The sequence below is a fragment of the Rhagoletis pomonella genome, unplaced genomic scaffold (genome assembly GCF_013731165.1).
Source record: "Rhagoletis pomonella isolate Grant_MI unplaced genomic scaffold, Rhpom_1.0 Rhpom_scaffold_00013, whole genome shotgun sequence".
Taxonomy (NCBI): domain Eukaryota; kingdom Metazoa; phylum Arthropoda; class Insecta; order Diptera; family Tephritidae; genus Rhagoletis; species Rhagoletis pomonella.
Genome location: NW_023458567.1, coordinates 7,272,415 through 7,299,928, shown reverse-complemented (window position 1 = coordinate 7,299,928; position 27,514 = coordinate 7,272,415). Strand labels below are relative to the sequence as shown.

The following is a 27,514-nucleotide window of genomic DNA, read 5'->3' as shown; positions in this document are numbered from 1 at the left end:
TTTTTTTGCTTAAAAATTACTTGTTATAACTAAAATTTTACTCGTTTTAATATTTCGATTTTTTTTAAATAGTTTTATATGTATATGTTTTTTTAAACATTTCGAAAAAATATTTATTCAAGTTTCCAATGAATCGCGCGCCCAATGGCTTTTTATATTTCATTCCATTTTATATCAAATGTTTGTCATATTGAGCAAACATTTTGTATTTTTAACCTTTCTACTTCAAAAGCATAAATCAAAAATTCACGAATAAATTTCCACTTTTGCCAGTCCCTTTTTATTATATGGTATGTTTTTAGGTTACAACATATCTTTTTGTTTTAAAGCCCGTGAGTCCACATGTCAAATTACAGCAAACAAAAACGCAAATAAATGCGAAATTGGCAAATTGCTTTTGTAAATTTATATACGACGATTTTTATAAGAGGTTAGTAATTAAGGTTACTAAAAAGAAAAAAGTTCTACTTTGTTCAAATACAACAAAAAAATTTTAGGAAAAATTTAATGCAAATTAATATACGCCAGAAATAAACCGTATTTTTTATACTTATGTATATTTAAAAAAGTACTCTACAAAATATAAACTACTTTCGTAAATTTACACAATTTGCTCAGCAATTTCGCATTTATTCGCTAACAAGAATATTGTAGGGTCAATATGCTTGCTACTAAGTATTTTGTTGCCAACATTTTTGGAATGTCGTTTTCGCTGTTTTTTTTTTGTGTTTTTTCTTTTTTTTGTGTGGCAAAAGGCATGTGTATTGCGTATAATTTGGCATATAGTATTTGGTTTTTCTATTGTTTTTTTTTTGTTGTTCGACATTCTTTCATTCCATGTGCTTGGTTAGTAGAAAGAAATCAACGTACATAGAAAAAAAGACGTAGTATATAGATAGGTGCCTTCAATGGAGGCGACGCTTGGTAAACGATTTGCTTTTCTGTATACAATTCACATACATTAAATTGAACACTACAAAACAAGTTAAACAAAACTTAAGGAGATATTTTGTTTTTTGTTGTTTCTTTTGTAATCAAATGTATTGCGCAAACAGCTAAAGTGGCAGGCAATTAAATGTCGGACACTTTAACTGTGGCAATTTACAAGGTTGCATTCCTCAAAAAAAAATGCTATTTTTTGCTTTTTTACAGGCGCCAGTGTAGAGTGCTTGGCATACTATTTTTTAAAGAAAAAAAAATGCAAGGACTTGATAGATATTTTTGCTTGGCTGGTAAATGCAAGGAAAAGTGCAAGGTGGTAATTTTGAAAAAAATTATCTGTTTTTAGATTATCTATGCTTCAAATTGTATTAATAATATCAAAGTCGCTTTGCCATTTTGCACTTTTCGTCTTTATAATTTCAATTTTAGTAAGCAATTTACACATCGAATACACATCAACTTTAATTAAATTAAATTATTTACAACATTCAGAGAGATAGTTAACAATAACAAAGAGAAAGAAAGGGAAAGAGAGAAAGTGAACGCGCGCGTAAAGAGAGAATATTGTTTGGGATGAAGAGGAGGGGCACACACACGCATGAAAAAATCAGATCTGGCAAAGTTATTTGCTTCGAAAAAAAAAAGTGAAACTGAAAGTATATGCTATATTTTAATGCTTTCATTGCTATAAATCAGTCAAGAACAAAACATACATATATCTCGGGGGAAGTGTTTTTAGGTTTTCTATAGATTTTAGGCGCACGCGCGGGGTGTAAAAGCTCTATCTGTTAATTTTCATTATAAAGCCGGCGTAATTTGATACTCCATATCTAAGAGCTTTATGTTGCCTTTCCATTGCCCTTTCCCTAGTATTTGTGCGTAGAGGGCACTGAGAAGGCATTTGTAGGTAGAAAAGAAGCGGCCATAAGATAACCAAATGTGGCAAAGTATTCCGTACCAAGTTTTTTAATATAATTTTTGTAAAGCTTGGCCAAGCAACTACAAAATTCAACAGCTATACGTAAAAATATGATACAAATAAGTATTATTGATTGAAAACTTTACTGGCCAAAGCCGGAAAACCTTAAAGAAACTCGTTTAATTTTTTCATACGACGAACTGTATGAAAAAAAAAAAAATATTATTTTACGTCAAACTGTTGAAATTTAAAGTCTATATAGGGAACTGCAACGGGTTTTTTGTTAGTGAAAATCAATCAACAGGTTAATTCCCGTACAATCCGACTGGATCTGGTAATTAGAGAGCAAGTGAAAAATGTGCTCTCAGAATTGGTAAAATGTCCAGAAGTACAGGAAACGCCCAGAATTTGAAAAACAGCAGATGCATGTTGTTTTTGTTGTTGCATTTAAATGCAAATAATTGGCAATTTAATTTGGTTTCACAAATTTCATTGTCTTAATAAATAAGTTCTTATATAAGGATTAAAAATACATCCAACAGGCCACTCACTATTCCTTATAAACACAAAGTAAATACAACCAACATTAAAACACAAAACGGCTGATATGTACTTTGACACTATCCGTTTTTGCCTGCATAAAAGTCCCAATGCGAAGAAGGAAGAAGACATTTACCATCCAACTGAGGAACGTATTACACATTTTCTGGAATATGGAAACGATTTCTGGGCTGTTTTGGGCTTTCGTGGGATCAAGCGTTGAGTGGGTTAAGTGGCGGAACAGAGCTAAGATTGGAAAAGCAACTGAAAGGCGAATTTACACACAAGAGTGTCGGATGGAGACACTTTCGGTAATTTTGAATTTTTGGGTGTGCCACCTCCTCGCTACGTTGCTAACACAATTCCGTACATATTTATATATTCGATACTATTTTGAGCGTGTGCGTGTCTTGAAAAGTAGAAAAGGAGAGCTTAAAAGAGGCGTGTGGCATACATAGATTTTCGGTTCTGCTTCAAATAATACATATTTCTTTACTTTGAAAGTAGAAAAAAAAAACACAATTGCCAAATGCTTGCACACAATTTTCATATACTTTACGTTGGTGGTATATACATTAAGTTCTTTTTTTTCAAATCTTTTTTCGCACCTGGCATTCGTATGGTAGAAATGCAATATTTATCTCCTTTAGAGTTTTGATCTTTCTTGCAGCGCACGATTTACACAAATCGTTAAATAATTCCTCCGGGCAAACTATAAATATATAAATGTAATAATACAAAGAAATGATAAACGAACGATAAACAAATGATAAATGAGTAAGTTATGTGACAGTATGTACTGATGTTGTCATTTGATAATGTAAGGTGAGCTTGTAATTAAATATGTACATGTAGTTATTAAATATTTTGGCAAAAAGTACGCAAATGACGCTTAACATAACTATGCTTAAGAATGCTTGTCTACAAAATTGATATTTTTTCTTATATTATTTTTTAATGCTGAAAATGCAATTTAAATTTTTTTTTCTGGCAGGGAACATCAATTGGATTTCAAGCAGCATAAGCAGCTGCATGCTGCCAGCCAATGGGAATTCGACACAATTGAACTCCGCTAGGGATTCAATGTGTTATTAATGCATTAAAAATCTAATAAAATAGCAACAAACGCGTACTGATTTTTATAAATAAATAGTAAAATAAAATATTTTTAATTAAGAAAAACCTTTTATTAAAAATTTGTTTTTATAAAATATTCTTTTACGAAAATTTTTGTTTTCTTTTTCAAATAACTACACAAAATGTTTTTTAATTTTTTTTACTAAAATTTTTAAATGAAATTTGTTATAGAATTGCGACACTACTTAAATTGTATGTATGTATCTATGCATGTATGTATATCATTGCATTAAAAATGAGCTGCATACATTTTTTTTTTATAAAAAAAAAACAAAAGAAAAACGTCAGCGCGATGCTATAAATATCTCTGTGAGAAATCGAAAATAAAACCCTTGCTCAAAATATAGTTTTAAACATTATCTAAGCATAAAAAATATAGTAATTTTCAAATTGATCTTTGCAAAATTTCCCAAATAAAATACACAGCGTCACTCGCTTACCCAGTTTTAGCTGTAAAAGATACTTAAAATTTCATAATGAATATACAGGCTTATGAGAGATAAAGAGTATATGAGATTTATAAGATACGCTTACAGATAGCAACAATTTATACATAAGCAAAGACGTCACGATCTGGACAAAACTGTCGAAAATCAGGGGCCTTTTTCCAGCTCAAAGAGGCAGTTTTTATTAACATGTACCTAAATTTGTTGCTTTATATAGGATAAGTTAGACGCTTTATATGGCAAACACCGTGTGAAATATTGAAATGACTATGTCAGTTGTTTAAATGTCACAAATAGTTAAGAGGACATGAGCACTTTTTACACAAAAGCGTAGAAATTAAGCGAATTTGTGATATTACACAAAGAACTCGTTTCGTATTTGGATAAATAAATTCAGCTGCTAAACCGCAACTTGTTATGACATGCCATGAACCCCAGTGTAAGCGGTAGGTTAATTAGTGTCGATTAGTGGGCATGTTAATTTAAATATTTCTGTTTGCCTTTCATAAAAACATTTAACTTTTTTTTAATTATCTATAGTATTTCTACCTTGTCCTCATAGGCAATAAATGCAATATTTATTTCTTTGCATGTGCGTATATATTTACGCGTTATATCGCTGCGCAATTGCAACATTTGGAATATGTCTTCAGGTATTGCTGTAAGAATTTTAAGTAATTTAAAGTAGATATCAACAAATAAAATGTAACTTAAAACTATTAAGCAAACATTTTTTAGTGACTTTACAACACTTTTCTACATACCCTCGGTGAAGAAAACATGTGCATAACGATACATCGGCCTAGCCGGATTCTCGAAATCGCGTATCAAAGCACGCACCGATTCATCCGATGGTGTTATCAAGTAGATGGCATCCATCGTAGGCAGCGGTTCACGCTTTTTATTGATATCCTCCACCACTATGAAAGAAAAGCAAACAATTTCAATACTAATTTATGAACAAAATTGGAGTGTCTGCATTTGACTTACAGGTTATACCCTCAGCGCTTATTTCATGCATCTTGGTGCAGGCGGACACCATACGCATACCCAACTTATCGACGACCAACACACGCCATTCCATGCCACCTGGTGCCTTGGCAGCAGCCACAGCGCCAGCCTTCTTTGGTGGAGGTGGCTTATATTTCACCACCTCGTTCATAATCTCTGTTAGGCAGGATTAATATAAAAAAAATAATAATAAATAAGGCGAATATAAAAATGTAGAGTTACATTTTTTGGCGACTAAATATTAATACTTTGTAAGTATTGCACACCGGCTGCAGAAAAGGCAGGGTTCTATATTCCCAAAAGGTTTTAAGACAAATAAATAGAGTAAAACATTTCCCAAAAGACTGTAGAGGAGTCTGCTAAAGTGGCATGCAGTGGCCAGAAATAAAACGAGGTCACTCCGATAACGTGGGCCCCACTGTCGTGGAAACCGTCAATCTGTGCTAAACTACGCCACATCATGCGAGTGGAGTAGGCACAAACTTCGAAAAGTGCATATGTACATATGTACATGCATACATGTATTTGCTTATATCTTTAAGAGCAAAAAGGTTTTAAATTTTATCTGCCCTTTGAACGCAATTTTTTCCAGAATACAATTTTTGTTTAAAGGGCAGACAAATTTTAAAACCTTTTTGAGTAAAAGACACTACATCTCTAATAACAATTATTTATTTATTTATGTACTGCTACTTATGTAAGGGCTACTTAATTACTATGAAAATTTAACTTGACTTTCATTTTATTTTTTAATATTTTATCAGAAAAATGGCACATCACGTCAGATTGGAAATGCCCATATGCACATACTGATCAAGGCACATTTCCAATGCCTTGGTACATACATAAATATCTATGAATGTCCGTAAGTGTTCAATGATTATACCGTCATCTTTAATACAAATATACAACAAAACAACAGGTGATTCATTATTAAACAGGTTTCAAATGCTTAATGGAAATAATGATTACAAACTTCATCGTGCAATCCCATAAAATTGCAGACACATCACATAAATGTAATATTTTAAAGGCATAGATATTTTCATAAGTGGTTTGTTGTTGGCCCAAAGACTACCTAACCCTTAATTTAAAGTATCCGAGATAACTTCCTTTTTGCAAATAAAACACAGGCGTCTCCAACAATGCATGAACTGGTTCGTATTTAATCCATTGCAATAGAATAGACTAGCAATCGATTTTATTATACCTACCTATAGGCCTATAGGCTATAGCTATGCGTTTTCTTGGCCATGAGCCAGACATTGATTTCTTATTATGAAAAGTCATTTAGACCTGCGGTGGGTCTACTCTTAAAGCATTGATTACTCGGTGAATTCAGGTTGTGAAATTCCTTAACTACATTTATACAAATCAAGGCCTGCTTTCATGCATTTTAATGACTATCACGTAACGTATTTCATGGTCTGCCCAGTTATTCGAATAGTTTCTTTATCAAAATCTAAAATGGTTCTATGATTAGCCGGTGTATAGGCCAACAAATGAGTCATTCTGCAACCTGTGAATAATAAAAACAAATACGCGAAGCAAAAATAACAAAACAATCCTAAACACAATAACGCCAACATATGTACTCCAGATACATAGCTAACGTGCAAGATACGAGAGACAAAGAAAATGCTTATAGTTCGGCACATAATTATATTAAGATACAATTTGTGCTAAGCCGCTTTTCGAAATGACTTCACAGCGGCCCAAAGAAAACAAAGTTTCCCATTGCAAAGTAAATTGGAAATGTCCATTTTTCGTAAATAAGTATGCGTTTGCATCGTAAAAACAGATACTTCTAAATTTCATGATGCGCACGCGAACGGAAATAACCAAACCTTTTCTCAGGATAATGTAATGATGAGGATATGTAGTGCAGTGGGTGCATGGATAAGCAGGATATCATCATAAGACTAGCGACAAAGTTCCAACCTTCAACCTGAAGGCGTTACAAATTGCACGGGCGGCCCCAAATACAATCATATAATATGTGGGTATGAACATATGTATGTATGTACGTACATAAATGCCTGACGCGACATATCAACATACAGCCATACGAAGATTCCAGCTGAGCGCCGTAAAGTCGGGTCTGCGCAAGAAAAAAGTTCACTACGGTGGCATAGCAAACGGGGGAAAATCAATAATTGCTTAACACTGGGGCGGAAATGCGTTTGCGATACAATTTTCACAATTAATAAGCAGATTAAAGGTATCCAAATTAGTAGCATAAGCATTTCGGGATAGTACATAAGATTTGGATAAAGTTCCAGCACATAATCTTATCTTAAGACGATCACTTGGGATACATTTTTTTTGGCTACATAGCAGTGTATGAAATTTTCACTACCCAATTATTTGCAGTGAACTTACTCTGCCCAACCAGCACTTTCAACGCCATTTTTAACGTATTTTTTTCTCCAACCGCCTTATGGTCCCGTCTTGCAACCGCACACAAATTCCTAAAATAATTTTTTACACTTTTCTTTCGTTGCCGTTTTAATTTGCACAATTTTCTTCTGCTGCCCACAAAAAATCACGAATTTTTGCTGCAAGGTAAATGTAGGAATGAGTAATTATTTCGATAGAAATTTTCGATTAAAATAGACATTTAAATTCGCCGCATAAATGTCATACGGGGTGACACAGTTTTGAAACTTGAGCACAGGGTGTTTTTATCAAAAGATTTGCATAAATTTAATTTTAAATATTTAGATAAATGATCAACTATAGAAAATGCCTAGTTAACAAGTTTTTTTTTTTTTTTAGCACCTTTAAATAAAAGTCTACTGTTGAAGTTAATGCAAACAAATTTATTTGTAGTTATTTTAATTAAAAATGAGTTGCATGTTGTATGCGCTTCACTACCTAAACGCAACGATAATTTTTGTCCTCGGTAGCTAATGCTACCTTATGTACTTCTATCACCCTCATTTTTATTCTCTTTAATTAATTTTCTTACGAATTCCCCTTGGAACTCCACTGATCCTTCAAACTCGAAGTATTCAGCAAGTTCATCCCTTTGGTTGAAAGCGGATTTACTTGATGTATTAAGGGAGCATACGGAGTACAAAAGTGCGGAACCTAGAGTATTCTTCATATCTGCTCTCCAGCGCCCTTCCTTGATTGAGTGATCTCCATCCTCCCAATCTGCATACTTTTCGGGATAGTACATAAGTTTTGCTTTCAAATGCGTTTTGTCACTTAGCATTACAAAATTATGCAGTGCTACCGCCGCCAGCACTATATTTTCACCATTCGCTGATGATGCGTTTATTGGCTTGCCAAATATTTGCCAGCGGGCGGTCAAAATACCAAAAGCATTCTCAATTACCTGATGCGCCCGAGACAAACGATAGTTGAAAATTCTTCGCTGAAGGTTTTGCGCCAGACCAGGGTATGGACGCATTAACTTTTTACGCAGAGGCAAACCTAAATCACCTGCGAAATAATAGGGAAATTGTACCTGATCTTCATCGAATACTTCAAGTTCGGGCAGCGACAACACATTATCCATTAGCTTCTGACCGAAAGACCTTGCTTCGAATTCGCCTAAGAAAATGTACAAAAGATTCAAATATGGAGTAATTTACAGTAAAACACTCACTACCAATTAGCAACTCACCGTTTTTAACAACGGTGATTGATGTAAATACATAGTTATGGTCACATGTCGCCAATATAACGAGATTCTTGTACTTCGACTCACCATTTGGTCTTGGCTTGATTAGTACTATTTTCTTACTGGTTATAGCACCAACACAATTGGGCACATGCCATTTCGTGTTGAAATTTTTTACTATATTTTTATACTCAGACTCAGTTGGCTCTGTTACGAAAATAGGCTGTAAAACTTTCCATAATACTGAACAGGTTTTGAATACGACATCGCGAGCCGCTTCTTCGCTCTCAAGTTTGTGAAGTTGTGCTAAATACTGATAGGAAACACCCTTTGCTAAATGTCTACATTAGGAAAAAATAATATGCTGTTATTTGGAATACATATAGTAAGTATGGTATACCTACAACAAAGTTATGGCAAGACGCTCCTCAGTTGAGATTTCCTCTGGTAATACTACCCGCTTTAATTCATCACCAACCAAAGATAAAAGTGAGTCAAAAAGCGAAACATTCATACGAGTGCTCATGAAGAAGTCTTCATTATCCTTTGCTTTCATTTGAAGAAACACTATTTCAAAATAACCTGGTTTTGGCTTCGACTTTCTGTTGCGAGTCAAATATTGCCTTGTAGGCTGCGGTCGCAATGGTTGCGACGATGAATGCCTTTCATCTTTTAAACGCCTATACAACGAGCAGATGTAAGTAAACATTAAACCGCATAAAGCAAAATCGTCCTCATACATTTTTATATTAAATAAGTTAGCTAGATTTCAATGAATTAGCCGAAAAATTCGAAAAAGATCGCTTGACCGGAAAATCGTGTTTTGTTTACAAGCAAAATACCAGCTGTTTGTGACGGCTAACGTCAACACGCTTACGTCAATTAGGGCGCATCTACATGGATGCGCTTCGGCTTACGTATCGCTTCGACTTGTGCAGTGTTGCCAGAAAAATGGTTAAAAATCTTCCAATTGTGGATTGTGGATTTCCAACTGTGGTTGTTAATTATTTTTATGGCTTTGTTTCTTTTCTTTTGTAGCAGATAATTATCAGGAAGAAGAATGAGAAAATTGAAAGAATTACGCTCACCGAGAGCGAAATAACGAATAGGTAAAGAAACGCTAAACTAGCAAGTAATCAGCTGATCGGTGTATTTGACTATTGAAAATATTTATCCATTTTGACAGCTGCTAGTTTTTGCTAGTAATAATTTTACTAGCAGAAATTAGCAGGAGAGCCAAAAAAAGAAGAGCGTAAGAACGAGAGATTTGCTAGTTTCTGCTAGTTTTTTGGGTTAAGAAACGCTTTCCAGCAGAAATTAGTGTTAAGAAACAAAGCTTATTTATTCTGACAATCGCCACGCTAAATTTCCATGGCCAAAATTCTCTAAATGGAAATCAGTGGGGCCTAAAACCACGCAACAAAAAACTAACAGAAACAATGTGTATCAATCAAAGCTGGTAGCATGATGATCATGTAACTAGGTGTTGCATATTGTTAGGCGCGCTTCCTATTCTTTTGGAGATTTTTAGCGATAAAAATTTGCACAAAGTTTAGGACCTATATTTTTCTGTTTTTGTTGTAGAATGACCCATATTTTTTTTTAATTTGCTGTGCCAATACTTTTTGCCAGCAGTGTATGTAATTTTCATCTTTTGGAAATTAACAACGCCGAATTTGAGCTGCTCAATCAATCAATCAAGAGAAAAACATATTCATAAAAATTAAAATAATTTCTACCTGTCTGCGAAGTAAATTGATGACAAAAATGAAAAGTTTAATGCCACCTACCAGTGCTAACTACCACAGCATGATAAAAACATAACAAGGTAAACACATTTGTGGTTTTTTTTTGTTCCATGGATGCCCCATACCAATTCCATGTAGAATCGCCCGGTGATTCCGGAAGCCGAAGTTTGGAGGTGGCTTCGGCTAAATCAAGTGTCGGTGTACGGTCGTCTTCCGGTACCAGGTAACAAGTAGAAATATTTGATGTCATGTGGCCCTTGCTCGCACGTAGAATGGTATGCTATCTTTTCTCCAGTCGCGTAGATACTTTCCCGGAAATCGAGGTTGGGGCTGGACTCTCCGAAAGAAGGTATGTGTCTACCATCGACGTTCAGTCTTCATATCGATTCTTCTGTAGAGTTGACAGGGACTGGAAAAATTTGTCAGGATGTCTATGGCTATGACGATAAATTGAACTAAGGTGAACTGATAGCCATGAGACTTGACGATCTACTTTCTTTCCTCAGATAGGTGCTAGGGCTAGAGTTTAACACGGATTTTTTAAATTCTGCATATTCGAATATCTGATTACAAAATCCGAACATCCTGATATCCGGAAGCAAAACCCAGTGGGAAGATGTAATGTATGGCAATCGAAAAAATAATCAGTAAACAGCCGTTTTCATATTCGGCAATGCATTTTCTCCCCACGGCGAAGTCCTAAGAAAAGTATGGCATTCAATTTTACATTACCTACACTGACGGGAAAAGTAGTAAAATCAAACAGAAACGTAGTTGATTTTACTATAAACGTCAAACAAAAGTACCGTATAGTGGTAAGTATTCCATTAAACTATGCGCGCTAGTGGGTGCGCATTCCTGATTTCCTGGAAAAAGGCTGAAGTGTCCATTGTTTTCGAAATGTTAACTGTGAAGGACAGTCTTGGAATATTACTAAGTTAAGATGTGATTACACCCTACTAGGACTGCGACCATCAGTATATTCGGATATTCGTTCGGATATTATTGAGTACGGATAAATTCAGATATCCGGTTAATATCCGTTAATTTTTCTATCCCGATATCCGGTGAATAAATGTTCATTTTATTATCCGGCTTATCGGATTTTTAATCAGATATTCGAATATTCGGATTATCCGGTTATAAAAAAAAATCTTTCTAGAACTCCCAGCAAAACTTGGTTAATCTTAAATAAAAGATTTCGTATTTCTTGGACCTTATCGAATTTTCTGTGCTTTTTTGGACTATGCAAATTTTCCTTTCATTGAATATAAGCCTTGGTTCCTGTATCAAAATAAGTTTTTACAAAAATTAGACATAGCAACTTTTCCATCTAAGCTAGCGATATGAAACAATTTTTTTTCAATTACAATTTATTTAAATAAACTTTTTTATACAACACAAATTTATTTATTTTGCTACAGGACGGTTTTGCTTTTGTTGTTCTTTTCTGTCGCGTGGTTTCTTATCAGTGTGATGTCTGACGCCGTTAATTAACGTCAAATTTATAACATAATTTATTTTACTATTTGTACCCAAAAATAAAACCTCAAGACTAGAGTAACACAATTGCACTCTTAAGATTTCAGGTCTCTCTCATCTTGATTAGCTTATCTTTTCTTTTAAATTATGTATGTATGTACTTTAAAGCACTTCAAAAAAGCGAGCGTACTATCATAAAAGTATCTTCTGATCCCAGGAATCGAATTTCTAATAGGCACCATAGACGGTGCGTCTGACTACCGAGTCATCTTTGTACGTATTGACTCGACTTTCGACTACACACAGTTGAGTCATTCCGAGCCATATCGGTGTAACTAACACATATTTATTTTCACTAACCCATCCAAATCGACTCGCGAGTCAGACGCACCGTGTACGCCGCCTATAAAGAATCACTCGGTAGCCAATCCGGTCGATGCCGGAAGTTCGTGAGCTGATTGAACTGTAACTAAACTAATAACATACATACATATGTATGTATGTAGTATGTGTCCCAAACTTGTGTAGGTGTCTGTTCCAGAAAGCCCCCCGAGAAATCGCCCTCTACAATACAAGCCATAAGCCGGAGCTCCAAATTAAAAGAACCCTCACATTTCAGGTTTTTTTTTTAAGTAGTTTTATTGCAAAGACGTCCATTTCACAATTCCCACAACTTTCACCTCAATGCAGCTCGTAATCGCCAAAAGCGCGTACATGCTCCCTGATGCGTACAGAATTGATGGCAATGAAACCGCTCGCATCGTTCGCCACATAACCGCCATGTACATCCATTGAGACCAGCTCTTCGTTGTACAAACCGCCCGACGCCTTGGCCGATTTGCGGGCAATAGCGCGCGCATAACCTGGCGCCAGTTCAATCACTACTTCACCGCTTACATGCTCCTGTGAAATCTCAAGGCAACGACGTGCATATTGTGCCTCCGGACTGAACCAGAAACCATTGTAGACATAATCGGCCATGCGATTGCGTAAAACCTGTTTGGTGCGTAGGACCTCACGATCTAGGCAGAACACCTCCAAATCTTGATGTGCGGTGAAGAGTATATTACCGCCAGGGGTCTCGTAGACGCCACGGGACTTAAGACCCACAAAACGATTCTCTACGATATCAATACGGCCGATGCCGTAGCCACCGCCTACCTCATTCAAGAACTGTAGTATTTCGAAAGGTTTTGTGTACTCTTTGCCTGTCGCCTGATCAACTACGCGAGTAGGTAGACCGCTGATGAAGTGCACGGAGAGGCGTTTAGGTGCCTTTGGTGCTTTGGTGATGGGATCGACGGTCATTTCGTATAGAGATTCGGGTGCAACGTGGAAGGGATCCTCCAAAACACCTGACTCGTAGCTGATGTGCAGAATGTTGGCATCTGTGCTCCATGGGGCAGCGGGTTTTGCACTTACTGGTATGCCATGTTTCTTGGCGTATTCGATGAGATCCAAGCGACCTTGAAAGCGTTTGCAAAATTCATCATCACGCCATGGAGCGATGATCTGTGGAAGGAGACGAGACAGAAATTATGTACTAAACGGAAAGTAGGATCAGTGGATGCGGGTTCGTTTCGAATTAGAACAGAACAAACGGATAAAGTAGACAACTAAAAGATCTCTGAGACGAATTTTAGAAGAGTCCTTCAAGAGTTCGCAAGAAAACAAACCTTAATGTGTGGTAGCAGCGCATACGCGTTCAACTCAAAACGCACTTGATCGTTACCCTTGCCGGTGGCGCCGTGTGCAATATACTTAGCGCCATACTTCTTAGCCGCCTCGACCAGCGCGACGGAGATGCAGGGACGTGCAAGAGATGTGCCTAACAGATAGCGTTCCTCGTAGATCAAACCCATTTGTATGGCTGGCCAGATGTAGTGCTCAACGAAGTTTTCCTTTACATCGGTGACAATCACCTCTGAAGCACCTATTTTTAAGGCCTTCTGACGCGCTGCCTCAAAGTCTTCCTTCTGTCCGACATCGGCCATCAAGCAGATCACCTCGTAGCTCTTGTCCAGCAGCCATTTCAGAATACAGCTGGTATCCAAACCACCGGAATAGGCTAAAATCACCTTCTCAACCATCGCGCTCGCTTAACTGTTGGAGTTGAACTGAGTTTTCTACGCTTGCATACGAGCGTTTAAGAGCTGATTTGATGCTCGTTGTGGAAGTTTAATTTCATCATTACAAGTACCGGTTCTTGTTATCTGTTTTGAAAGTGAAGTGCGCTCGTGAGTATTGGACTGATAAGAAGCGTACCAACTAACAAACTAGTGGATTTCTTTCGACGCAATCAAAAAGCTTCTAGAGATACAAACTTAGCAGCTACAGCAAAGCGCCCGAGAGCTTTGCGAAATCTATTAAATTTTCATGTCACACTGAGCCCCGTAGGGTGCTATAAAATACCTCTGCATATAGAAGCATCTATAGGTTCATTTAACCACCCAACACTAGTAACTCAAGCACAATTGTCATTCAAACCGGCCGAAACCTTATCGCTAATTTAATAAACTTATATTTGCGAACCTGACCGACCCCCAAGATAACGAAGTACATACTTACATACATATGTATATAAAACATCCAGATTAAAAGAGAGCTTTTCGAACATTTCTCGGAGACAGCGTGCGCTGTTATCAGGTAGATTAGAACGCAAAAGCTTAAAAATTAAAGCACCCCTTTCCGAAATGAAAGATTATCATTATCTCTGGCCTGCACTCAAAAATAGCTATCGCTGATCACACTGTTGGCAAAGTAACAATCATACGAAGTCGCCCAGTGTCCCAAGTCTCTTCTAGCTGTTTTGTTGGCATAATCACATCGTAATTTTCTATAAAAAGGAACTCTAAACCTGAGGAAGAAATCATGTGACTTAGAAACCCTCTTTGAGAATTCTTATTTTTATGTAACATTCCTATCGAAAGTTGCAAGGATTAAGCTAATGAAAATTATGCTGAATTCCAGATAACTTTTAAGTTCCACCGAGCCATTCCGAAACTTTACCGAAATCAGAATTTCCAATGAGATTTGAAGTCGAAATTATATGTACATGTGTATAGTAATTTTTTTAATTTCACCGAAGTTTCTACGAAACTTAAAACCTTCCAAAGTGTTAAGGTTTAGAGAAGATGCGAGAGTCGTGTCGAATGCAAGTCGTTTTTCGAGAGTCGAATCGCATCGAAAATTTCTCGTTATTGCCTAAAATTTCCACTCGACTAGGTATTAAAACGGAAAAACTTGGCAGCACTGTATAGTTTTCGACGCTTTTGGTCGTTTACTTATTTCAGTACGACAATAGGCAATGCTACTGTTGTCGAGTCGTACAATTTAGCCTAATTTACGACTTCCGCAATGAGGCTGATTAAAAGCTGAAAGTTTAACAATATCTTAAATTCTCCAAAAACAATTAAATTCTCGAAAAGTTCACAACTCTATAAACGTAAAAATTTACTAGAATTTAAAATTCTACGAAAATTTAAAGTTCCCCAAAATGGTAAAATTAATGAAAAAACTCAAATTTTAAAAAATTTTAATTCTACAATACAATTATTTAAGGATTTTTAAAAAATTTACAATTCCCGAATTCGGATTTGAAATTCTCTACAAAATTTTAGAGCTTAAAAAAATAAAATTTCTCAAAATTTTAGATTCTCTAAAAATTTTAATTTCTCAAAAAACTCGCCATTTTCAAAAAATTTCGAATTCTCAAAAAATTTCAAGTTCTCAAAAAATCTAAAATTCTGCAAAAATGTAAAGTTCTGCAAAAATTTAAAATTTTCCAATATTTAAAAAACACTCGAAAAGTGTACAATAAAAGATTAAAAGGCTTCCTGGATTAATTTCTTTTTTAAAATTTTCAAGTTGCTTAAAATTTGAAATTCTCTAAAAAATTTTAGGGCTTTCCAAAAATATAAATTCGCACAAATCTTTAATTCCCCAAAAAGTTAAAATTTACAAAAAATTTTAAATTCTCCAAAAATGGAATATGCTTTGAAAAATTTAAATTCCGCAATACATAATTTAAGATAGCCAAAAATTTCAAATTCTCGAAAAGTGTACAAATACAAAAGATTAAAATACTTCCGGAATTCATCTTGTTTTAAAAATTTAAGTTATTATTTGAAACTATCTACAAAAACGCAAAATTTAAAATTCATCAAAAATTTAGAAATTTAAAATTCTCTAATTTACCAAAAATTGTAAATTCTCCAAAAAATATTAAATGCTCTAAAAAGTAAAAATTCCTCAATATTTATGGATAGCCAAAAATTTGGGATTCTTGAAAAGCGTACAATTAAAAAAGATAAAATAAAATCTTTCTCTAACAAATTGTAGAGCTTTTCAAAAAATGTGATGTTCCCCAAAAATTTAAGGTTTCCCAAAAATATAAAATTCTTCAATAATTTTAATTCTTTACAAATCGAAAATTCCCAAAAAACCTAAAATTCTCCAAAAATTTAAAACCCTTCAAAAATAATAAAGCTAAATAAACCTAAAGTTCTCGAAAAATCCAAATATTAAGTCCCCCTAAAAATGTGAAATTCTTCAAAAATTTAAAATTCTACCAAAAATAAAAAGGCCAAAAATCTTAAACTTCTAAAAAAATATAAAATACCCTAAAAATGTAATATTGTCGAAAACTGCGCAATTAAAAAAGATTAAAATCCTTCCGGAATTCATCTCATTTTAAAAACTAATGGCCTTATTCATAAAAAATAAAGTAGGTTTAAAGAGCTTTATAAAGTGACGTTTTCATACATTTTTCAGTTTATAAACGTTTTTTAAAGCTACTTTATTTTTTATGAATAAGGCCATAACATTTTATGTAAAATTTGAAATTGTTCGAAAAACTTGAAGTTTTTCAAAACGAATAAACCTAAAAAAATTAAGATTCTCTAAAAAGTTAGAAACTCCAGCAAAATTCCTCTAATTCAGTTAATTTTTGTTTTCAGAAAGTTTAAAATTAATTTTCCAATCACTTTTTGTGCATTTTTTAATATCTTTTATTTAAGCATTTTTAAATGTTTGTATATAGAGAATCGCATTACATTTATTATAATATTTTTTTACGTTTTGTTATAATTTTTCTTATAATTTTTTATTCTTGAAATTTGTTTATTTTTCGAGAAAATTTCTGCTTTTTATTACCTCATAAATATTTTAAGCTTTTGCACGCTTTCTTACGTAGTTATTTAAATTTTTCATATTTTTATCTTTATACCTTTTTCTCATTTTGTTTTATCGTTATATCTAATAAACATGGACAATCTTGTAATTTATTTGCTTCTTCAATACATTTATTTAGCGCAATTTCATGCTTTTTTTATTATTATTCTGTGAAACTCCTAAATCTATAATATATTTTTTTATTAGTTCATTTTTTCTTAGTTTTTTAAGAAAATGTAACTATATTTTTTTAGTTTCAATTAGCTGTCGACATTTACGTTTTTTAGATAATGTTTGAAGATAGTATGTATTTATGTCAAAAAAAAAAAAAGTTGCTTACATATTCGCAAATAAATTTGTTAAAAACCTTCTGTTTTTGTCAAATGTATATGTGTATACTTATACCTTTGTGTGTATGCAATTTTTTCAAACTTCGTATAGGTTATGGTAATCCAAATAATTAGCGTGTAAATGTAGCAAAACTTTTAAATAAATATCTTTGCTCATTGAAGCTAACATTTTTTATATAGAGGTTATCTTCATGGATGCGAATCATATAAATCTGTATAAGGTACCTAGGGTGCTTTTTTGTGAGTTTGGTATATACTTTTTGTGTTTATTATGTATTTTTTATTGCATCATCTTTTGTTTTTCGAGTTTAAATGACACTGAACTACAAAATTGCTTTTATTGCACAGTCGTACTTCAATGCACCCCATGACAATTGTAATTATCTCCACTTTTTTTCGGTTTTTGTCTTCACAAAGCAGTACTATTTTTAGCGTTATTTTTGCAACGGTTATTTATGTTGATATACATATATGTATGTCGTTTTTTCAAACATTTATTTACTTGTTGTGAACTGAAGCTGATGCTCTTGGGTATATAAGTTTGTATATAAGTATGGATGTTAGTATTTTTTAGACGATAAGAGTGTGGGTGCATTTGGGTTTATTGCTGTGGTTATCTGTTTTTATTTTTCTTTTTTGTTTTATGATTAGAAAATTTATTACTAACTGTAGAAAATAAGGCAAGCTTTATTAGATGGGAGCATTGAAAAGCGGAGAGGATGACGGTTTTATGGATTTAAAGTGCATATTAAAAAATTAGTTTGCTTTTAATATGCGCGCCATTATTAAAAAAAAGTAGTTCTTTTTGATAAAAAAAAATTTGCGATCAAGTATCAGTTCACTTAATGAAAAATATACAAAATATTGTGTTATCTGGTTACACCTTAAGTGGCCTGTTTTGACTTCGAAATGCGAATAACAAAATTAAAATAAAAAATTAAATGGACATTGATTTAATTAAAAAATATGACTTCTACGCATATAAAAAATTATAAAGTTTACTGAGCAAAAAAAAATTGTTGTGCTTTTGAGTTTTTGTAATATAGCAAAAAAATGTAAGAACAAGCAAGCAGTAAATTTCGTTTTTTGTATTTTTATAAAGAATGAAACAAGCTGATGTTTTAATTAAAAATAAGCTTTATTGAAAAAATATTTTACAACAGAAAAAAATTTGATTAAAAATTTTTATAAATAGAAAAAATGTATAAGTGCTTATTATAAAGTATTGCTGCAGTTTTAAACAAAAAGGTCGTAATGTTTAAAAAGTTTAATATAAAAATAACACAGAGATTGGGAAGATATATGTATATGTACATAGTTGGCATGTTAAAGTTTCAGAAAAAAATCTAAAAGCAAAGTAAAAGTTATAGCAAGTTATTAGCGAATCGAAATCCTTATATGTATGTATGTATATACATACATACTTATGCATATATACTTCATTAATAAGCCAAAATTGCTTAGAATTTGTGTTTAAGAAATTCTCAAAGTTATTTTGGAAACATTTTTTACAAAGCATTTTTTTCTATTACAAATATGAAGAAAAAAGAAAATAATTCGGGTGCTTGAATTTAGAAAGTTGACAATTTTGAGTATATACATATATTTTTGTATATTCTTACCCAAAATTGAGACGGATATTAAAAATTTTAGCAATTATTTAAACAAAATTTTTTAAAGGTGCAAATTTGCCTTTTTAAAGAAAAAATGATAAGTGATTACATATATATATTTTTTAATTTAAATAAAAAATATTTGTATATTGTACTTGTACTTAAAGAAATATACAATATAAATTTTGTAGTATTAGGTAACAATAATGAAAGCATTAATATGGCCACTGTAAATAAATTTAAAACTAGCATATTTTAGTTTAAACTATTTTTTTTTTTTGATTTTCAACATTAAAACTAATTTTTTACAAGAGAATAAAAAACTTAAATAAGTTGAGAAATATGAAATGTAATAAAAAATCTAATTGCATATGTAACTTGCATGTGCAATATAAATACATGCATATAGAACAAAACATTGGGTTTCGTAACATTTTTGCAAAGTTAAAAGAATGATTAAAATAAACAATAAAATTTTATGAAATAAATAACAAATAAAAAATAAAACAAAAGAAAATAAATAAAATTGAAACAGTTACGGCAATTTTTATAATGAATTAATTAACTAATATTTGGCGCCTACACATTTGCTGGTGCTTGGACGAGCTTCACACAAATGGGAGGGACCTACAGTTTTACGCCGCCTCCGAAAGGCAAATGCTTTCAATAAGAAACTTCCCTTATGGCAGAAATACTCTCGGAGATTTGGAATTGCCTGCCGAGGGGCGACCGCTATTAGAAAAAAAACACTTTTTTTATATTGCTCGCACCAGGGATCGAGGCCTGGACCTACCGAGTAGAAGCGCGCACCTCTAACCACTCGACCACGGCGGCCGTAAGAAATTAATGGAGTTTTCGTTTCTACCGAAAAATGTTACCTTTTCATTGCCCTTTAAACGCTAAGAACTGGGTAATGAAAGGCAACATTTTCTGTAGAAACGAAAACGCCATAAGTAAAATTCTTTAGAGTTTAAAAAGGTAACAATTAAACAAAATGAGAAAAAAATTAAAATAGGTCTCACCTCCAACTAACGAAGTGAGCTTAAGTTCAAAAATTTAATTAGTAAATTGAGCCTGAGTTAAAGCTATTTTTTTATAAACGCGGTGCCATATTTCTAACTGTCTAAAATGTTTATTTCTTTATTTATGGAAACGCATTTCAATGCCATAAAGTTATATGGAATCAATTTTGCAAAGCGAAACACATTCTAAAACGTTTTTCAAAACCTCCGCTATAATGTTTTTTGACTAAAAATTGGCAGTATATGGATGAACAACTAAGCAACAACCAATAAAATCTTGTAATAAAAAAGCTTATAATTAAGAAAAAGTGCGCAGCGCATGCCTATTTTTACCGTACACTGTGCACATTTTTTTGCTTCAACATCCACGTTACGCTATACACTTATATGTATGTATAATAATTGTTTTTTACTTCTATTTTTTAATACATACTGACTTACATGAAAAGCAAACACTGCCAATAAGCATTACAAATAATAATAAATTACATTCAATTACATTTAGCTTTTTAAAAAAACTATAGATACATGATGTAAGCTATATTTTGCGGCACTAAAAGGGTGATCAGTGTTGTACTTAGTTACTGATCAAGCTTTTACAGTTGCATAAAATATTCACATACAAATATATACTTATAACTAGCAACCTATACATACTTATGTTTGTAGCTACGTGTAGCGTAGACTAACATAAAATATATATATGTTTTTATATACATTAATGAGCAAATATATAATATCGAAGCGCTTTTAGATTACATGTGCGTGCTGCAGTCAAATAGCAGTGGAATTTTAGCGTTTTTTTGGAGCAATTTAAAATTTTTTGAATTATTTCTATTTTCTTAGTTCATTTGAAAGCAACAAATTACGGAACCTCAAATGTGTCAAAAGTCCTTGCACTGCTGTTCGTTTTTAATTCAACGGTTTTGTATTTAATACCGAGATGAATTAATGACTAGCAGTAATTAAAGCATTGGATTCGCAATGCCTGATCTCTCTTTCTGTCACGTCTGAGTATTTCCCTGTCAAACTTATACTTGTGAGGGCCAGAACACAATGCATGACGGAGGAGCTGGCCAGAAAAGGCGCCCTCGAATCGGTCTCACCGAAAAAAGGGAATACCTTTCACTAAATGTGGATTACTCGTGTTTAGTTGGGACTCGTGTCAGCACAGTGAACGTTGGTCGAAAACGGGGACATGTGCTACGATCTCATAAGCTTACAAAGCCGTAACTGTCAATTCTGGAGGGCGTATTGAAACTGAAGTTCACACGGTGAGACTAAACATCACACTGAATCCTCATCACTCTCGCAGCTGCTTGGAGGAAGGCGAAGTGAATTCATCACAATACTTCCTCTTAAACTGCCCAGCTTTTGCAAGGCTGCGCTTTAAACATCTGAGACCGCACTTTTTAAGAAGCAAGAGGGCTCTACCGTCTGCGCAGCATCGTTCTTTGCGCAAGGTGTTTTTCGCTTTAGATTGGTACTTATTTCTTCTAGATTTAAATTATTTTTCCAATAAAATTTAGCAAATCAGCATTTTTTTAAACATAGTTTCCACATTTTGTTTTAACGAAATATACCTAATCCGCATTTTTCTTAATTTTTTTTTTTGTTCATTATTCCTTCCAACGAATTTTTTTTTTTAATTTTAGCAAATTTAGTTTTACAAGGTTTTTTAAATTTTTCAATTATGTTTACAAATTGTAACCTTTATTAAATTTATGGACAAATAAAATTGACCAAATCTGCGATGTTTTCGTAAAATATAATTTTTAATACATTTTATTTAAACAAAATTGTCCAGCTTTTTGTAAAATTAAATTTTTTATATCTATAATTATTGTGTTTATTTGTAAAATTATTGTTTCAAGGAAAGTGTAGCATATCGGCACTTTCAATTCTTTTTGTGGATCATAACTCCCATTTAATATTGTTTTCAAATAAAATTTATCAAATCTGCACTGCTTTGTTTTAGATAAACTTTGATTTAAATTTTTACAAATGATATTTTAAAAAAAATTGCGATTTTTGGATAAATAACACATTGATTGAATATTTTAACTGATATTTGAATTAAATTATTTTATTTTTAGTGTTTCGACTAAAATTTTTTCCAATATAAGGTATGTACTAACACCAAAAAGCCACGTTTTTACAATAAATTTACAACAATTTTTTATTTTCTTTTTTAGGGCAGTTTAGATCAAATTATTATTTATATTACTTTTAACTTGCTAGGGAACACCATTCACGTTTTAGAAGTAGGGGACTGTGAGAATGTTAATATTTTGTTTCAATTTGTTACTAAATAATCGCTGTCTTTCAAAGAATTTCATTTTCTTAAGTATGTGTTTGCCTTCTACTGACAGTTTTCGTGTAGAAACCCGACGTCCATTTTTCTTTTTCAATTCCCGATTATCGCTAAAAACGCATGCCACCTGCTTTTTGCAGCACTCCAAAGTAAGGTTTAAATAAAAAAATTATTTTCTCTTAACATCACTAAATTCGCCATACACTTCGATATATTTTTTCGCTCGTTGATGCCAGCAAAAAATAATTGTTCTACATGCTATACACATATATATATATATATACTCATTTTTTTTAAGTTTTTTAATTAAAATCTGCTAATTTTATGCATTAATTGTTATTTCTTTAACGCATTTGCTTAAGATTATAACTAAAAGATAAAAAAAAGTATGGATTAATTAAAAATATACTTTTCTAAACATAAATTGTTCATTTACATTAACTTCTCTTTTTCCAACGTATGTGAGTTTATTTTTTTGTATGCTTTTTCTTTACTTTTGAAATTTTCTGCTAAATGTACTAAAAACACCTAACAACTCGACGACCAGCTAATGCAGTGCGCACTTATGTCATTTATGTGGGGCAGAGTACTTTGAGTATGTAGTCCGTGAGCAGCGCGGGTACCGTTGGACTATCCTCATTGATGGCTTTAAGGACTGCAAGTTGAAGAAGAAACAAGGATAAACATTAAATTTATTTTTGTAAATTGAAGAGATTGTACTCACTTTTGATCAGCACTTGCAAGGACTGATTATTTGGTGTGCCATTCTCCATGTGGTAGGGTATGACAGTGGTCAGATACTTTGGCTCCGGACCTGTTCGAGTTTTCAATGGTAAAAAATAGCACAAGAGTACTCTGGTATATTAATGCAATTACTTTAAGATGAATAGTCATTTGCCACAAAAAGAAAAACAGCAAAAGAATTTAGAAAATTAAATACTCGAATTCATATAAGGTGGTGTTACCAGAACAGCAGAATTGTCGCCTGTGCGGTTATTAAAAACAAAATGATGTATTTGTTATAATTATTAATGTAATTGTGCATATCATTTATTTAAGTAATTTGTGTTTTTCTACTCGTGCTACCTCCTTATAGAATAAAATACACAAATGTAAAAATCGAATTTCAATTGCATATCAATAATGAAAAAGATTGGATGAAAGAAAAAAAATAAAAAAATCCAGTTTTTGGGTAGCCTACCGCAAAACCGGCTCCGTTTTAAGTTAGGTTTTCTCTCTTATTTTTTTGTGTGTGTAAATTTGCAAAAGCAAAAATTATCTTACAGCACGAGTAGAACTCGTTCTTCGCAATCAATAAAAAAATTATTTTTAAAATGGCAAATTTTTGAAAAAATAAAATAAAAAATCTATTCCACCTACCTTGTAATTTTCCACGCTTCTTCTCCACATGATACTGTCGTCGCTTATTCTGTACCGCTAAAAGCAGTGAAATGAAGGAATTTTTCAGCTCTTTCTCATATTCTAGCTCATCGCGTAGCGCCAACTCGTTGATTAAAGTTTCGCTGAGTTCTTGTATGAGCATTTCCATTTCCATATACAGCTCATTCAATTGTGTTATCGATAAATATTGTAATTCTGTGAAAAGTAAAAAAGACCATTAATCCTTAATTGAATTAAAAATAAAAACCAAATTTTTTCTACTCACTCTCCGCATATAGTGGCGCGCCCAACACCTCTCTAGCCTTCTCTATCACCTCTGATTCGCATGTTTCTGGCTCATCCAATGGGCTCTCAGCCTCATCCATGATGTCATCAATCTCCTTGATTACCTCTTCAACCGTTTTAATCGGCGCCTCCTGCTCGGCATTTAGCCCGTTTAATATCAGTGCATGCATATCGAGATCATTGGCTACAGCCTCATCCTCACTGGTGAACTCATCGCCGGGTGTGTTGGCATCTAGCGTATTGCCTAGGCTACCATTGCCAGCACCAAGCTGATTTTGGCCCAAATTTAATGTGGGCATATGCATTTGACGTGTAAATGATTTCGACCAATCGATGGGAAGAATGTTGCCAAAATTGCCAGTGATGGTCCACCACATTCTGGAAAGGAGAAAGTGTAGAAGTGAAAGGGGTTAATTTGATGGAGTAAGATTTATTTAAATTATCGATGTTTTTATATTTTAGGTATAAGTACATATACAAAATTTACATAAGTACATACATACATATGTATGTATCTAAAGTTTGAGGTTATGTCTGTAAATTTGTTTTTCGAGCACAAATAGGTGGGAGTGGAGACTATGGTTTCAGCATCTAAATACTAATTTAAAAAAGTCCTATATTCATACGAAGGGTATTTATTTTCAGTTTCCAGCTTTCAAGAAAAATCACAAGAAATCTTTTTTATTACTTCCGTTGCGTGAAAAGGTACTTTGCCGTTGCTGTAAATTTTCTTGAGGAAATAAATACATTAGCCAAGGTAGGTTGGTATTGAAAATGGGCGAAATCGGACTGTAACCACACCCACTTCCCATAGAACGGTAATTTCTAGAAATACGAAAACTGCGATATTTTAGTAACTACTGAAGATAATTCACTCAAAATTGATATTTACAATAATTTTCAGACGAAAAATAAGAATATTATAAATTTTTGGAAAATGGGCGTAGCCACGCCCACTTAAGGTTAGATGTGTATATCTTGGTAACCGCTGCACCAATTTCTTCCAAACTTGGCACAGTTATTGACCTTGGTACAACATACTAAATGGCCCAAAATTTAAAAAATCGGACAATACCACGCCCACATCCCATATAACGGTAATTTAGAGAATAGAAAATCTTCGATAAATCAGTAAATATTAAAGTTCATTTATTCAAAATTGATGCTTGCAACAATTCTTTACCAAGAAATACGTTTATGGTAAAATTTTGGAAAATGGGCGTGGCACCGCCCGCTTATGATCACAAATATGTATATCGGTAACCGTTCTACCAATTTGTACCAAACTCGGTATTTTTATTGTGCTTGCCACATTAAAGCAAAACGTTGAAAATTATTGAAATCGGACTAAAATTACGGCCGCTTTTCATATAACGGTAAATTTCAGAAATGCTTGAAGCTGCAATATTTCGAAATTTAAGGACGCTAGTTTACTGAAAATTGATACATCCCGGCTTACCATTTAGCGGTAGCTTTCGGAAAGGTGAAAAAACATATATTTAATACTTGCGCCGGGTATAATTCTTTTTAATATCGTTAGATATACTTTATCGGCTAGAGTTTAGTGGGCAATAAAACGGCATACTTAGTTTATTTTTAATTGTCAATTAAAAAGTTTGTTGTAAAATTGTGTTAAATTTTTAAAATTTTTCTACAAGGCTTAAAATTTGAATTTATATGGTTTTTGTTAGATAATGAGCTCTATTTTGATAAAAAAAAAAATAAACATTAAACTAATCAAAGAAAAATAGCCAAAACTGGTCAAAATGTTATGTCTCTACTATTATTCACAAGACTGTATGTCTAATTTCTCGGCTTAAAACATGGCTAACATTAATATTTGGATCATCATTCATATATATATATATATATCTATCTATGTGGTATATCGTTACCTTAATTCACAAAGGCCCTAACCAAAATTTCTTTTTTATTTTACAGGAGAAGCAAAAAAACTATAAAAAGAATATTAAAAACAGGTAGGGCTTTTTAAAAAGTGGCATGTAACTCCGTTGTTTTTGGTACTAACACTTCAAAATTTTTATTGAAGGTGTATTTAATCAGTGCTGCCAACTATTTGCGAGTAAAAAGAATCCAGATTTTTATAAAAAAAAAAACACTAAGAAAAAGCTGAATTCTACAAAACAAAAGCTGGAAAATAAATTGTTTTATATTAATATAATTTTTAACAATTCATTTGAAAGACTACTTGAAATTAAAATTAATAATCGAATAATGCAGCTGGGATCGAAGATCGTCAGAAATGAAAAATAGGGATAAAAAAATAATATAACTATGTATGTATATATAAGTGTATATTGTGGCGTAGCTTTGTTTAGCTGACTCAATAAAGTTCCAGCTCTGCATTAGACCAAGGTAGTGAAAGTAAATGAAGTGCGAATTCCGCCACCTGAATCCGTATAAGTTTGAACTTCTGCTCAAAATTGCATTGTATTATTTATATTGTCACATTTTACAAAATTAATTTTATTATACTGAATTATTATTTTTTCTATGATATCAGCACTGTAATTAAAATGCTTTAGAATATCTTCTTGCTCCTCCACTGAAACCGTATTAATCGTTTCGAAATTATCTGGTAATTTTAAATACAGATGTATGTACTATATTGTATAAGAGAAAAAGCTAAAAATCCGTCAAAACAATTTATCAAAAAGCTGGATTTCCCGCTTCCCGCAATTTCTTATTTCCTGCCGCTAAATGGACTTCGAAAAAGCCAGATTTGACGGGATAAGAGCCCTGATTTTATTACATCCTACCAAAGTTTGTGAAAAGCAGTTTCGAAAAAAGTGTTGGTTAGGACGCTTGTGAACTAAGGTAACGATATATAACTTGTACTTTTCCTCATAACGTATCTGAAATTTATGTATAAATTGAATCCTTAAAAATCCAAAGTATTTCGTAAAAATTTGCCGTATATCTTATATTTGTATGTAGGTATCTACACATGTATGTATATGTATTTCCACAATAAATAAATATGAATGCAATTTTTAAAAATCTCAATATGCCTTTCCGTTTCTACGAGTTTGTAGAGCGCATTTGGATAACGCACTTCAACTGCCACTAACAGCGATGTTAAGCAAATACTTGTAGCAACTCATTTGCAGCAAACGTGCCACAACTAAATATGAGTTGTACAAAAACAAAGCGAAAAAAAGCACAAGAGTGGTTTCGGCAAAAAGGAAAAATAAAAGTGTTTATTTTTTTTATTATTGTAAGACTTTTAAGTATCCAGCAAAAAGCACATTAAATGTAGGTTAGAAACTCACAGATAAACTGTGTGTTGTAGCTGGTATAGAACTTACTACATGTTGTATATAAGTACATATTTATATGTATACATACATATACATATACGAATTTAGCAAGTCATATACGGCCAGAGGTATAAGTTCTAGTATATATGTACATACATATGTACATACGAGCCAAAAATATGCATTAAAACGTATATAGGCATATGAAATTTGTCTTTTT

The 27,514-nt window shown here is 32.9% G+C and overlaps 4 protein-coding genes across 6 annotated transcripts in view; all 4 read right to left on the bottom strand.

Annotated features, from left to right (window-relative positions):
• The window catches only part of LOC118748687 (protein ROP), a 57,661-nt gene extending 50,071 nt beyond the window's left edge, over positions 1 to 7,590 (bottom strand). For 2 of the 3 annotated variants that reach the window (XR_004994073.1, XM_036483288.1), the window contains exons 1-4: positions 7,378 to 7,590; positions 4,975 to 5,151; positions 4,749 to 4,904; positions 4,534 to 4,643 (exon numbers count right to left, since the gene is read on the bottom strand). Coding sequence is in view for 2 of the 3 variants with exons in the window: in XM_036483288.1 (XP_036339181.1) it covers positions 4,534 to 4,643; positions 4,749 to 4,904; positions 4,975 to 5,151; positions 7,378 to 7,405 (471 nt within the window). In the remaining variant the exon portion in view is untranslated. Of the gene's footprint in view, positions 1 to 3,009; positions 3,114 to 4,533; positions 4,644 to 4,748; positions 4,905 to 4,974; positions 5,152 to 7,377 lie in introns of all 3 variants that reach the window. The other variant, XM_036483289.1, reaches the window with a different exon arrangement.
• A 206-nt stretch (positions 7,591 to 7,796) lies between these two features.
• Positions 7,797 to 9,510, bottom strand: LOC118748686 (protein ALP1-like). Its single transcript, XM_036483287.1, has 3 exons — positions 9,031 to 9,510; positions 8,630 to 8,967; positions 7,797 to 8,556 (listed from the first exon to the last, which is right to left on the bottom strand). The coding sequence occupies exons 1-3, from the start codon at positions 9,366 to 9,368 to the stop codon at positions 7,916 to 7,918; spliced, it is 1,317 nt and encodes a 438-aa protein (XP_036339180.1). The 5' UTR covers positions 9,369 to 9,510; the 3' UTR covers positions 7,797 to 7,915.
• A 2,959-nt stretch (positions 9,511 to 12,469) lies between these two features.
• Positions 12,470 to 14,743, bottom strand: LOC118748685 (argininosuccinate synthase). Its single transcript, XM_036483286.1, has 2 exons — positions 13,533 to 14,743; positions 12,470 to 13,368 (listed from the first exon to the last, which is right to left on the bottom strand). The coding sequence occupies exons 1-2, from the start codon at positions 13,944 to 13,946 to the stop codon at positions 12,538 to 12,540; spliced, it is 1,245 nt and encodes a 414-aa protein (XP_036339179.1). The 5' UTR covers positions 13,947 to 14,743; the 3' UTR covers positions 12,470 to 12,537.
• Positions 14,744 to 19,676: 4,933 nt separating this feature from the next.
• Positions 19,677 to 27,514, bottom strand: part of LOC118748684 (fasciculation and elongation protein zeta-2) — a 46,735-nt gene continuing 38,897 nt past the window's right edge. The window contains exons 2-5 of the mRNA XM_036483285.1: positions 23,994 to 24,391; positions 23,708 to 23,923; positions 23,052 to 23,141; positions 19,677 to 22,982 (exon numbers count right to left, since the gene is read on the bottom strand). Of these exons, the coding sequence (XP_036339178.1) occupies positions 22,900 to 22,982; positions 23,052 to 23,141; positions 23,708 to 23,923; positions 23,994 to 24,391 (787 nt within the window). The 3' untranslated portion in view covers positions 19,677 to 22,899. The remainder of the gene's footprint in view (positions 22,983 to 23,051; positions 23,142 to 23,707; positions 23,924 to 23,993; positions 24,392 to 27,514) is intronic.

Excerpts from the sequence above, each read along its gene's own strand:
- LOC118748686 (XM_036483287.1), bottom strand. The coding sequence starts at position 9,368 with ATGTATGAGGACGATTTTGCTTTATGCGGTTTAATGTTTACTTACATC. Across the intron at positions 8,968-9,030 it reads CGTCTTGCCATAACTTTGTT|ACATTTAGCAAAGGGTGTTT; the intron begins GTAGGTATACCA and ends TTCCTAATGTAG. Across the intron at positions 8,557-8,629 it reads AATCACCGTTGTTAAAAACG|GCGAATTCGAAGCAAGGTCT; the intron begins GTGAGTTGCTAA and ends ACATTTTCTTAG.
- LOC118748685 (XM_036483286.1), bottom strand. The coding sequence starts at position 13,946 with ATGGTTGAGAAGGTGATTTTAGCCTATTCCGGTGGTTTGGATACCAGC. Across the intron at positions 13,369-13,532 it reads CGCTGCTACCACACATTAAG|ATCATCGCTCCATGGCGTGA; the intron begins GTTTGTTTTCTT and ends CTCCTTCCACAG.